The sequence below is a fragment of the Theropithecus gelada genome, chromosome 7a, assembly GCF_003255815.1.
Source record: "Theropithecus gelada isolate Dixy chromosome 7a, Tgel_1.0, whole genome shotgun sequence".
Classification (NCBI taxonomy): domain Eukaryota; kingdom Metazoa; phylum Chordata; class Mammalia; order Primates; family Cercopithecidae; genus Theropithecus; species Theropithecus gelada.
Genome location: NC_037674.1, coordinates 30683284 through 30696447, shown reverse-complemented (window position 1 = coordinate 30696447; position 13164 = coordinate 30683284). Strand labels below are relative to the sequence as shown.

Sequence of the window (13164 nt, the reverse complement as noted above, 5' to 3'; positions counted from 1 at the left end):
CTTTCTTGCATATGAACGTTGTATTTCCCAGTGTTTATACTATTGAAAATACTACCTGGGGCGGGGTGGTCTCTGTAGAAGACAAGACACAAAAGCTTATGCGTTATTATATCTTAAAAGATTTAAATTCAGCTTTTAAAGCTCTTGACATTTTATTTCTTCTCTTTCAAAAAAAACGTAGTCATTGAAAGAAAATCTTGCAAGGTGTTGGACACTTACTGAAGCAGAGAAGATGTCCTTTGAAACTCAGAAAACGAACCTTGCTACAGAAAATCAGCATTTAAGAATATCTCTGGAGAAGGAAGAAAAGGCCTTATCTTCATTACAGGAAGAGTTAAACAAACTAAGAGAACAGATTAGAATATTGGAAGATAAAGGGACAAGTACTGAATTAGTTAGAGAAAATCAGAAACTTAAGCAGCATTTGGAAGAGGAAAAGCAGAAAACACACAGCTTTCTTTGTCAAAGAGAGACTCTGTTGGCAGAAGCAAAGATGCTAAAGAGGGAACTGGAGAGAGAACGACTAGTAACTACGGCTTTAAGGGGGGAACTCCAGCAGTTAAGTGGTAGTCAGTTACATGGCAAGTCAGATTCTCCCAATGTATACACTGAAAAAAAGGAAATAGCAGTCTTACGGGAAAGACTCACTGAGCTGGAACGGAAGCTGACCTTCGAACAGCAGCGTTCTGATTTGTGGGAAAGATTGTATGTTGAGGCGAAAGATCAAAGTGGAAAACAAGAAACGGATGGAAAAAAGAAAGGGGGCAGAGGAAACCACAGGGCTAAAAATAAGTCAAAGGAAACATTTTTGGGTTCAGTTAAGGAAACATTTGATGCCATGAAGAATTCTACCAAGGAGTTTGTGAGGCATCACAAAGAGAAAATTAAGCAGGCTAAAGAAGCTGTGAAGGAAAATCTGAAAAAATTCTCAGACTCAGTTAAATCCACTTTCAGACATTTTAAAGATACCACCAAGAATATCTTTGATGAAAAGGGTAATAAAAGATTTGGTGCTACAAAAGAAGCAGCTGAAAAAGCAAGAACAGTTTTTAGTGACTATTTACATCCACAGTATAAGGCACCTACAGAAAACCATCATAATAGAGGCCCTACTATGCAAAATGATGGAAGGAAAGAAAAGCCAGTTCACTTTAAAGAATTCAGGAAAAATACAAATTCAAAGAAATGCAGTCCTGGGCATGATTGTAGAGACAATTCTCATTCTTTCAGAAAGGCTTGTTCTGGTGTATTTGATTGTGCTCAACAAGAGTCCATGAGCCTTTTTAACACAGTGGTGAATCCTATAAGGATGGATGAATTTAGACAGATAATTCAAAGGTACATATTAAAAGAACTGAATACTTTCTGTCACTGGAACGAACTTAATCAGTTCATCAATAAGTTTTTCCTAAATGGTGTCTTTATACATGATCAGAAGCTCTTCACTGACTTTGTTAATGATGTTAAAGATTATCTTAGAAACATGAAGGAATATCAAGTAGATAATGATGGAGTATTTGAGAAGTTGGATGAATATATATATAGACACTTCTTTGGTCACACTTTTTCCCCTCCATATGGACCCAGGTCGGTTTACATAAAACCATGTCATTACAGTAGTTTGTAACATTTGTAGATTGGATAGCATTTTTATGATTTGATGAGTTTCTTGGAAGGTTACTGTTTCTAAGAGTTGTGCTTTATTGCCACTGAGAGAATTCAGAATAAATTGAAAGGTGGAGTCTAAAAATTATTAGCTGTTACAAATGGAACATTTCATTATAATGTAATCACTTTGATTTGAGCAAATGGTTTAATTTTTATCCTAAAAATCAGTTAAGAATATATAAAATCCTATTTTGGCCAACTTTGTTTCTTTTCAGTATAGTTTATAATGAAAAGATCACCTTAAGTGAAATTATTTTCCTTTAATCTTTTATGTATTTATTCACTTTCGGAAGCTAGGAGTGAGCAACACAAATTTTACTCTGAAGTCAGAAGAGCTCATATATAATAATTTGAATGCCCCACCTATTTTCACTTGTCCATTCCACATAGCAGCTTAGTTATGATACTTAATACTTAATCACATAATTATCTTTGATAAAGGTAGAGGCACAATCAAAGAGGCAACTGAGCAAGTCAAATTCTGATGTGTGTACCTCATAATAATTTTTTATCCATTTTCATCTTTATATTCTGTAACATGAAACTTACCCAATCTTAAAATGTTAGCTTCACTTTTTACCTATGAAATACTTACCTTTCTGAATAAATATAATGTGTCTATAAAATAATGAGACTGATTCTGGTGTCTTTAGTCATTAAGCAGGTATCTAGTCCTATAATGAACAAAGGTGAGGCTTCCTTGAGGAGACAAGTGAAAAAATTTTTGCTTCAAAGGAGCTCACAAGCTAAGTAAATAAATGAAATTAAGGTATGGGGGCATGGTGGCCTCAGGCTGTCTGGAGATGTTTGGAAAGGCTTCTTGAGTGAGGTGGCCTTTTAACTGAACTTAGTTGTTAAAGTAGCTTTTGAAGGAGAAATGAGAATTTGCTATGCAGACAGGGAAGGGAATTTCACTTAAAAGGAAGGTTCTTTGGATGTGAAGATACACTACTTTAAGGAAGCAAGGTAGTGCTGGAGGATAAGAGATGCAGATCACGAAGGGACCCATTTTATGCTAAAGGTTTTGTCCTGTAGGACATGAAGAACCTCTGAAGAATTTTCAAGGTGGTGGGATAAGATTATATTATATTTTAGATTACAGTAGTCCCCCCTTATCTTCAGGATATATGTTCCAAGACCCCCACTGGATGCTTGAAACCAAGGATAGAACAATTCTATATATAATATGCATGAATTTCTTTTTCCTTCTTTACAGTCTCACACATAGGTTTGTTCTTACCATAGATCTTACCAATCTCAGCATACTTTTGTTTCTCTTATTGAGAACCTTCACCCTTTCACTTAAAGGAAGTGCTTTATAGCTTCTCTTTGGCATATCCAAATGCAAGCATCACTATTGTATTTTGGGGTCATTATTAAGTTACTTAATCATCCTTAATAATCCTTATCTTAGGGATACGTGAACACAAGCACTGTGGTACGATAACAGTGTATCTGATTAACAGACTGCTACTAGGTGATTAATGGGTGGGTAGCGTAGATACATGACAAAAGGATGATTCGCACCCCATGTGGGATGGAGCAGAACTGCATTATTTCATCACATTACTCAGAACAGGCATATAATTGAAAACTTATGAATTATTTCTTTTTTTAATTATTTGAGATGGAGTCTTGCTTTGTCAGCCAGGCTGGAGTGCAGTGACACGATCTCAGCTCACTGCAACCTCTGTCTCCTGGGTTCAGGTGATTCTCCTGCCTTAGCCTCCCGAGTAGCTGGGACTACAGGCGTCTGCCACCACACCCGGCTAATTTTCATATTTTTAGTAGAGACGGGGTTTCACCATGTTGGCCAGGCTGTTCTTGAACTCCTGACCTCAAGTGATCTGCATATCTCCGCCTCCCAAAGTGCTGGGATTACAGTCGTGAGCCACTGCGCCCTGCCTAAAGCTTATGAATTATTTCTGAAATTTTCTATTTAACATTTTCAGACCACAGTTGACCACAGGTAACCAAAACCTCAATCACAGAAAGTAAGCCGTGGATAAGGCGGGACTAGTGTATAGGCAGCAGCCTAGAAGATTGATGGGAAAGGTGTGATGCTAGAAGGTGGTCAGCACAATACAGACATGAGCTGATGAGCATCTAAACTGGGACAGTAGTAGTAGGAGAGGAAAGGAGAAAACATTTGGAAAACAGTAACATTGACATTTCTTGTGAAGGAGGAGAAAGTAACTGTGACTTCTAGATTTCTGGGTTGGGTCATCTGTTGGATAGTAGTACCATTGAGATAGGGAATTCAAGGTTTGGGGCAAGGGTAATTGGAGACGAGAATTGTGTTTGGAGGTAACTACTAACATTCAAGTGGAGAGGGTTAGTTGGCAGTTCTATGGTCATCTCTTGCCGAGGCTGTATATCAGACTCCTGGGAGAAGACCAACATCTACGGGGTTGTAGGGAAGGCTAAGGACAAGAGTGGGGAGTGGTATCATGAAAATCCAAAGGCCATCTCAAGTAAAAGGAATAAATGTGTCATGCTTTTTAAAAAGTTGATGTGTGGAAAATGTTTTCCTGGCTTGGAAACTGGGTGGCCAGGGGATGGCAGTATGGACTTCCAGTGAAGTAGTGACGGAAGCCTGATCATAGACATTGAGGAAAGCGGTGTAGGTGTTGTGAGCTTTTGCTGTAAGAGAAAAAGTTGAGACTTTTGTTTTGCTTGGTTTGTGAGAGATGTGTATGTATTTCTGCTGAGTGATAAAGCCAACGGGGAGGGATTGATTTTTATAGGAAAGGAGGAAAAATAATGGAAACACATCTCATTATTTTATTGTCACATTTCTTTTCTTTGTTATCTTTTGAGTGTTTCCCCTTTTTGCCAGTAGAGTTATTGTCTATTTTTTCTTTCTAGAGGACAAAAAAACTAATACAGACTCCTTTATTTTTATATGGATATACTAGGATTATAATTCAGATATTTAATATCTTTTTTCAGAGTGTTCAGATAATAGATTAATGGAGAAAACATTTAAAATTGTTTAAAATTTAAATACATTGAACTCTAACATAGATGAAAAATGTGTTTACTGCTTTCAGTCGACCTGATAAAAAGCAACGTATGGTAAATATTGAAAACTCCAGGCATCGAAAACAAGAACAGAAGCACCTTCAGCCACAGCCTTATAAAAGGGAAGGTAAATGGCATAAATATGGTCGCACTAATGGAAGACAAATGGCAAATCTTGAAATAGAATTGGGGCAATTACCTTTTGATCCTAAATACTGATTCACAATTGAGTTAAATTAGACAACTGTAAGAGAAACATATGCTTTGTACAATGTTTGGTATTGAAACTAATGAAATTATCAAGATGACAATGTCTTTTTTTGTTTCTAAGTATCAGTTTGATAACTTTATATTATTACTCAGAAGCATTAGTTAAAAGCCTACTAACCTGCATTTTCCTGTAGTTTAGCTTCGCTGAATTTTTTTTGACACTGGAAATGTTCAACCGTAGTTTTATTAAGGAAGCCAGGCATGCAACAGATTTTGTGCATGAAAAGAGACTTCCTTTCAGTGTGAGAGCTTAAAGCAAGCTCAATCATACATGACAAAGTGTAATTAACACTGATGTTTGTGTTAAATTTGCAGCAGAGCTTGAGAAAAGTACATTGTGCTGGAATTTCATCATTAACATTTTATAATCTTACACTCACTTCTTGTCTTTTTGTGGGTTCAAGAGCCTGCTGACTTGTGAAGAATTTGCTGCCCTCTTAAGAGCTTGCTGACTTGTTTTCTTGTGAAATTTTTTGCACATCCGAATATTGTCGAAGAAACAATAAAACTACACCATGAGGAAAACTAAAGGTCTTTATTGAAAATCTGGCATTGTATTAACATGTGATTTTATACTATGTGGTATTTTATACATTTCCTCAGTAGTGATATTTGGTAAAGCAGTTCATATAGTTTTTTTCTAAGTTCCATGAATCTTACCCAGTGTTGACTGAAGTATTTAAGCAGCATCTGAATATTTCCACCCAGCAATGTTAGTTTATCTCAGAAAGTTCAGAATTCATCTTCGTGTTGAATTTCCCTTTTAACTTCCGTTCATAGACATATACGTGACTTCCAATTCGACCCTCCGGCAAGTGAGTGTGGAAGAAAACAGCAGTTCTGTTATAATTGCTTGAAATTAGGAAAGCACTTATTTCCTAGAAGCAAATAAATGTTTAATTAAATAAAGGCTACGTTTTGCTGAGTACTGTTTCAGTCAATTTTAGAATTGCCTATTCTAATTGTTCTCTACAACTTTTTGCTTAATAACAGAATTAACTTATAGGAAGTAAAATACCTTGATAGTTACAGAACTGGGGCTTATTTTGACTAGAGAAAAGACTAATTATGAAATGTGGGTTGCAACAGACCATAAAAAAAGGTTGTATTATCTGTTTACCTGAGGGTTTCCTAAACCTGGGATACAATTAAAATACTGAGATTTCCTCTTTTTCATGTTTACTTACCTCTTCCAAAATGCTGAAGGTGATCAAGTGAGTAGGCAGTGATGCATCGTCATGAAACTCTCTATGTAACCAGTTTAAGGGATTTAGGTAAAATACATCTGCTTCATCAAGATACTGACTTTTTCCAGTCAGGTCTGGGGGGCACTGGAGAAATCTCATGGGTAGTCGGCAGTGAACATGGCTATGAAAAGAAAAGTTACCATAAATAAATACAAGTAAAACATGAAAGTTTTCATTAATCTTAAGATAAGTCATTTATACTTAGCAAAATGTGAAATCTGAATCCATAAACTGTTGCAGTTAAGAAGCAAGCCTTTAACTTATTTTCTCAAAAATAAAAAACATGATTCTCATACCATGTACCTATGCATCAGCAGCAGTATAATCTACAAGCCCAAACTAGCTCATAGAACTCCATTTCAAGGAGAGAAGTAGGTCAGTAGGGGGACTCAACATTCTGTAGCATTGGTATTCTGTTCCAGAAGCATAAATGGTCTTCAGGACCAGGTAAGTTTACTTGTTAATAGTAAAGAAATTCTCCATAGGCGTATTTGATAAAGTAGGAAACTGGATTCTTTCTCTCTTCCCTTTCTGCTCTGATAGGGGATGGATCACATGCTTACATGGCAAGTTTTGTTTTTTTTGGAGACAGAGTTTCGCTCTCGTCACCCAGGCTAGAGTGCAATGGCGCAATCTCGGCTCACTGCAACCTCCACCTCCCAGGTTCAAGCAATTCTCCTGTCTCAGCCTCCTGAGTAGCTGGGATTACAGGTGCCCGCCACCACGCCTGGCTGATTTTTTGTATTTTTTAGGAGAGATGGGGTTTCACCATGTTGGCCAGGCCGGTCCTGAACTCCTGACCCTCAGGTGATCCACCGCCTTGGCCTCCCAAAGTGCTGGGATTACAGGTGTGAGCCACCGCACCCAGCCACATGGCAGATTTGAAGTGTGTGTGTGTGTGTGTGTGTGGTTTTTTTTCTTATATATTTATGTAAGATTTAGAAGTAGAGAGCAACATATGTCCATTGATTAACATCCAAATAAGTAATGGTTTTATCGTGGCATAGAAAGACTAGAGTAGGTCGGGCTCAGTGGCTCATGCCTGTAACCCCAGAACTTTGGGAGGCCAAGGTAGGTGGATCACTGGAGGTCAGAAGTTCAAGACCAGCCTGGCCAACATGGTGAAACCCTGTGTCTACTCAAAGTACAAAAATTAGCTGGGCATGGTGGCATGTGCCAGTAGTTCCAGCTACTCAGGAGGCTGAGGCAGGACAATACTTGAACCCAGAAGACGGAGGTTTCAGTGAGATCACACGTCACTGCACTCCAGTGGGCGACAGAGCAAGACTCTGTCTCAAAAAAAAAAAAAAAAAAGATTAGAGTATAAAAAAGATGGATTCATTTCTAATACCAGTTATGACAATTTTTTTTTATTTTTTTATTTAGAGACGGAGTCTCGCTCTGTGGCCCAGGCTGGAGTGCAGTGGCCGGATCTCAGCTCACTGCAAGCTCCGCCTCCCGGGTTCACGCCATTCTCCTGCCTCAGCCTCCGAGTAGCTGGGACTACAGGCGCCCGCCACCTCGCCCGGCTAGTTTTTTGTATTTTTTTAGTAGAGACGGGGTTTCACCGTGTTAGCCAGGATGGTCTCGATCTCCCGACCTCGTGATCCGCCCGTCTCTGCCTCCCAAAGTGTTGGGATTACAGGCTTGAGCCACTGCACCCGGCCCAGTTATGACAATTTAAGCCAGTTACTTAGGTCATGAAAAAAGCCATGTTTATAACTGCCTTAGGAAAAATTAAACCTCACTGATAACAAACATTTAAAATTTCCAGTTAGAAATGAAGTTAATAATTATGCAGGAGGTTTATTTTATTTATGAAATGCATACAAATTAAATGTACACAAGACCTAATAGTGATTTATTTATTGGAAATGAAGGTCTTGTTTCGAAGGGAAGCAGAAATTCCTCAGAAAAAGCTGCCTGCCTTATATAAAAGCTGCCGGCCTACTGTAGTCTTTCTTTGCCACAATAAAACCATTACTTGTTTGGATGTTAATCAATGGACATACGTTGCTCTCTACTTCTAAGTCTGATGCAAAATAGGCATCAGACTTTTTCCTCTGTTGTGTGCTTTGAAAAGGTGTGGAGAACTTGGTGAACTGTACAAAGCCTAAGACATCAGCTGACTACAAGTATGTATAAAGAACATCTTGGTACCTTTAGGATTCCTTTTCTCTGCAGTATTACCCCTAATGTGAGCACAGAGAATGAATGTCCCTGTTTTAGCCACGTACACATATAGTAGGGAATCCTTACGTTGAAAGGATACCTAATGTCTTTCATTTAGCCTGTGGTTTTTGCTAGGATCTCAATTTCTAAACTGTATATTAATGACTGGCATTAATGATTAGTTAAGTAGGAGTATTCCAAGTGTTAAATTCTCCTGAAATGATAACCACAGTGATTAAATTAATTGAACGTGCATATGAGACATTAACTCCAGATTGTTTAAAGCCAGACTGAGTTAAATAGTTACAGATTTTATTTATTTATTTATTTATTTATTTATTTATTTATTAGGCATAGTCTTGCTTTGTCGCCCAGGCTGGAGTGCAGTGGTACAACCTCAGCTCACTGCAACCTCCGCCTCCCGGATTCAAGCGATTCTCCTGCCTCAGTCTCCCGAGTAGCTAGGACTACAGGCATGCACGACAACACCTGGCTAATTTCTTTTGTATTTTAGTAGAGTCGGGTTCACCATGTAGCCCAGGCTAGTCTCAAACTCCTGAGCTCAGGCAATCTGCCCGCCTCAGCCTCACAAAGTGCTAGGATTACAGGCGTGAGCCACCACGCCCAGCCTGGTATATAATTTTCCATAGGAAATCTGGCTCCTTTGCCCCTGTACCATTATTGGGTAATTGGTAACTAATACAGCTTCCTGAAATACAAGCACAGGACCAAACGGATGTCCTTCTAAAGGCCATATATAGTTGAGGCAATTTTAGTTTATTTCCCAGAAACATTTAATTCAAGCATTAGAATATCATCTAGTTGCATTCCCTAATTTTTATAGGTGAGACAACTGATGTCCAAAGAGATTAAAAATCTAGTTTAAAGCTGGGCATGGTGGCTCACGCCTGTAATCCCAGCACTTTTGGGAGGCTGAGGTGGGCGGATCACCCAAGGTCAGGAGTTCGAGATCAGCCTGACCAACATGGAGAAACCCCATCTCTACTAAAAATACAAAATTAGCTGGGCATGGTGGCACATGCCTGTAATCCCAGCTACTCAGGAGGCTGAGGCAGGAGAATCACTTGAACCCAGGAGGCAGAGGTTGCAGTGAGCCAAGATTGTGCCATTGCACTCCAGCCTGGGCAACAAGAGTGAAACTCTGTCTAAAAAAAAAAAAAAAAATTCTAGTTTAAGATGAGGGCAATAGTCCAGTAGTAGATCTGGACTAAAATCTTATGTTTTAAGTTTAATTCAGATTGTGTAAAGATGTATCACAGAGATCTGTAATAAGGTAAGTAATACATAAGTTTCTTTACTAAGAAGACTATCAAATACCTACAAATTGTTTTATACTGATTTAAATCAGAATTAAGTGTAAGTATATTGTTTTTAAAGAATAACAAAGTTTATTTAAAAGGTTTTCTTTGACACAGTTCAAGTGGTTTTTAAAATCCATCAGTGAATAAATATGAGTGGGAGTTTAAAATTTATCATTTGATCAATGACCAATTAATTCAAATCCAGGAATCTGAAAGGGAATTTTAAAGTAGTCAGTTTCAGTTTCTTAACAGCATATAGTGGAACATCTGTTATTACCTGTAATAAGGAGTAGAGTGGCAAGGCATCATTATAAATATTGAAGCTGAAGATTTATTGGGATTGTTGTAACAAACTTTTTGAATATGACTCATAACATCAAGAGTACCTCGTTGATGAACTAAACCAGTATAAAGGGCGAGGAACAAATTTGATAAAAACAGGAAACTCAGAGCTGGTTTCTTCCATGTTTTCAGGTGGGTTAGTGAGTATCCTATATGAAGATAGACATATTGAACCTTAACACTGACAATCTTTCGTTATGTTAACTGCAAATACATCTGTAATTTTTAATGGAAATAACATAAACTGTAATACTGTTACGACAAATAAGACATAAGCAGTAAGTCACATCTCTGACCATTCACTACTATTGTCATCTAGGTCTTGACTTTTTCTAGTAAAAGGTATTGAGGTATAGTAGGAAGATTATGGTCATGGAGTCTAGGAGGTCCAGATTTGAATTCCAGTTCTAGCACAAGTTGTTTTACTTTGCTGATCATTTGGATAATAGTACCTTTTTCAAGTGTTAGAAAAAAATGTCCAGTGCCTGCCCTGGTACATAGTAGTTGCTAAATAAATAGGACTTTTAATTATTCCATTTACCTACCTCTTTAATCTCCCAAGCACTAATAATTGGTATTTTAGTGTGTAATATGAGTTTCAATAATGTGTCCTCTTAGGAAAATAAGCCATTGGGCACCTGGGAGATTTTCCATAAGTATCTGAGTGCTATGTCTTACTTTTTTTTCCCACTACAGTCAGGCAACTTGAAGATGCTGAACAATTTTTCTTTTTTGATTTATGAAAGTGATTATTCTGTGGGGCAAAACAACAAAAAACCAAAGCAAAAACCAAGTTGAATGGATAGAAGGGTATAAAAGGATAAGTAAAAGTCTCTCTCCCCTCTGATAGTCCTTTTCTTCAGCAACAGCCACTGTTAATGGACATATTAGGATCTACTGAGAATACCAAGAACAAGCCTTTCCACTGGAAAAGATTAAGCTTATTAGTAAGCATGACATTTTGTTCATAATTTACATATATTCTTTTTATAGAACTAGATAATAGTTCTTTTTGAACTTGGGTATTCTTCATCCAAACCTTGGTTTGCCCAAAATGTTAGTACAATACTCAATGAGGCCAAGGTAGTGTATTTTATTTTGTTCCTCCTATAAATATGGTAATGACATACACGGTTCATAACTCATGAGTTGGAATATCACATATCCATGTCACCTAGTACTTTTTAATCTACTTGAAATAGTTCTGATTAAGTAATAATCTGAAAAGTTGTGTGGTGAAAAATGTAGCAAGAGTGAGAAAACTAAGCCTATCACTTAAATCTACATTTATAAGATGTTTGAAATGGTAAAATGAGGAACCTACTAAAAGGAATGATAATTGGATTAGCTTTATTTGAAATAAAATAGCTGAGATGAGAGGATTGCTTGAGGCCAGGAGTTCAAGACCAGCCTAGGCAACATAGTGAGACTCCATCTCTACAAAAATAAAAAAAAAATTAGCCAGGCGTGATAGTGTGCACCTGTAGTTCCAGCTACTGGGAAGGCTGAGGCAGGAGGTTCATCTGTGCTCATGAGTTTGAGGGGACAGTGAGCTATGACCACGCCACTGCACTCCAGCTTGGGTGACACCCTGACTATGAAAATAAAAATGAATAAAATAGGGCCAGGTGCAGTAGCTCACACCTGTAATCCCAGTACTTTGGGAGGCCAAGACAGGCAGATCACTTGAGGTCAGGAGTTCAAGACCAACCTGGCCAACATGGTGAAACTCCATCTCATATAAAAATTAGCCGGGCATGGTGTCAGAGATTGCAGTGAGCTGAGATCGTGCCACTGCACTCCAGCCTGGGCAACAGAGTGAAACTCTGTCTCAAAATAAAATAGGATTCTAAAAGTTCAACCATCTGTAATAACCCCAGTCAGATCCAGCAGATCCCCAAATATAAGCTGAAGCACTTGACTTGGGTGGTAGGCTAAAACACCACCTGCTTTAGTAGGCTCAAATACAAAAAGCTACATTAAAGCCTTGTCTTTGTCTGTACTGCTATAATGGAATACCTGAGGCTGGCCAATTTATAAAGAAAAGATGTTTACTTGGCTCATGGTCCTGCAGGTTGTACAAGCATGGCACCAGCATCTACTGGTGAGGGCTTCAGGCTGCTTCCACTCATGGCAGAAGGTGCAGGGGAGTCCGTGTGTGCAGAGATCACATGGTGAGAGAGCAGAAGCAAGAAAGTGGAAGGTGCCAGGCTCTTTTTTTAACAGCCAGCACTCAGGGGAATTCTCAGGAAACCTAATATAAGGAGAACTCACGTATTACCCCAGGATGGTGCCAAGCCATTCGCGAAGGCTCCAACCCCATGATTGAAGCACCTCCCGTTAGCCCCACCTCCAACAATGGGGATCAAATTTCAACACAAAGTTTAGGAGACAAACATCCAAACTACAGCAAGCCCATCCTACAGCAAGGCCCTAGAAGATACGGTTTGTTCTCAATTATTTGAAGATACTTATAAGGTGAGCATGTGTAAAGTGATTCACTTAATAATTTGTTCATTCAAGGCCGGGCGTGGTGGCTCACGCCTATAATCCCGGCACTTTGGGTAAAACTCTGTCTCTTTTTACTAAAAATGCAGAAAAAAGTTAGCTGGGCGTGGTGGCGGGCGCCTGTAGTCCCAGCTACTCGAGAGGCTGGGCAGGAGAGGCGGAGCTTGCAGTGAGCTGATATCGCGCCACTGCACTCCAGCCTGGGCGACAGAGCGAGACTCTGTCTCAGAATAATAATAATTTGTTCATTCATTAAATGTTGGAAATTTTTATTAGAAACTGTGGCACTGGGTCAGGCGCAGTGGCTCATGCCTGTAATCTCAGCACTTTGGGAGGCCAAGGCGGGCAGATCACGAGGTGAAGAGATCGAGAACATTCTGGCCAACATGGTAAAACCCCATCTCTACTTAAATACAAAATTTAGGCCGGGCGCGGTGGCTCAAGCCTGTAATCCCAGCACTTTGGGAGGCCGAGACGGGCGGATCACGAGGTCAGGAGATCGAGACCATCCTGGCTAACACGGTGAAACCCCGTCTCTACTAAAAAATACAAAAAACTAGCCGGGCGAGGTGGCGGGCGCCTGTAGTCCCAGCTACTCGGGAGGCTGAGGC

General features: G+C 39.0%; 2 protein-coding genes across 3 annotated transcripts in view; one reads left to right on the top strand and one right to left on the bottom strand.

Moving 5' to 3' along the window:
* Positions 1 to 5887, top strand: part of CCPG1 (cell cycle progression 1) — a 51126-nt gene extending 45239 nt beyond the window's left edge. For both annotated transcript variants that reach the window (XM_025389668.1, XM_025389669.1), the window contains exons 8-9: positions 182 to 1587; positions 4722 to 5887. In XM_025389668.1, coding sequence (XP_025245453.1) covers positions 182 to 1587; positions 4722 to 4911 — 1596 coding nt within the window. In that variant the 3' untranslated portion in view covers positions 4912 to 5887. The remainder of the gene's footprint in view (positions 1 to 181; positions 1588 to 4721) is intronic.
* Positions 5482 to 13164, bottom strand: part of PIGB (phosphatidylinositol glycan anchor biosynthesis class B) — a 39455-nt gene continuing 31772 nt past the window's right edge. The window contains exons 10-12 of the mRNA XM_025389670.1: positions 9981 to 10194; positions 6150 to 6330; positions 5482 to 5840 (exon numbers count right to left, since the gene is read on the bottom strand). Of these exons, the coding sequence (XP_025245455.1) occupies positions 5676 to 5840; positions 6150 to 6330; positions 9981 to 10194 (560 nt within the window). The 3' untranslated portion in view covers positions 5482 to 5675. The remainder of the gene's footprint in view (positions 5841 to 6149; positions 6331 to 9980; positions 10195 to 13164) is intronic.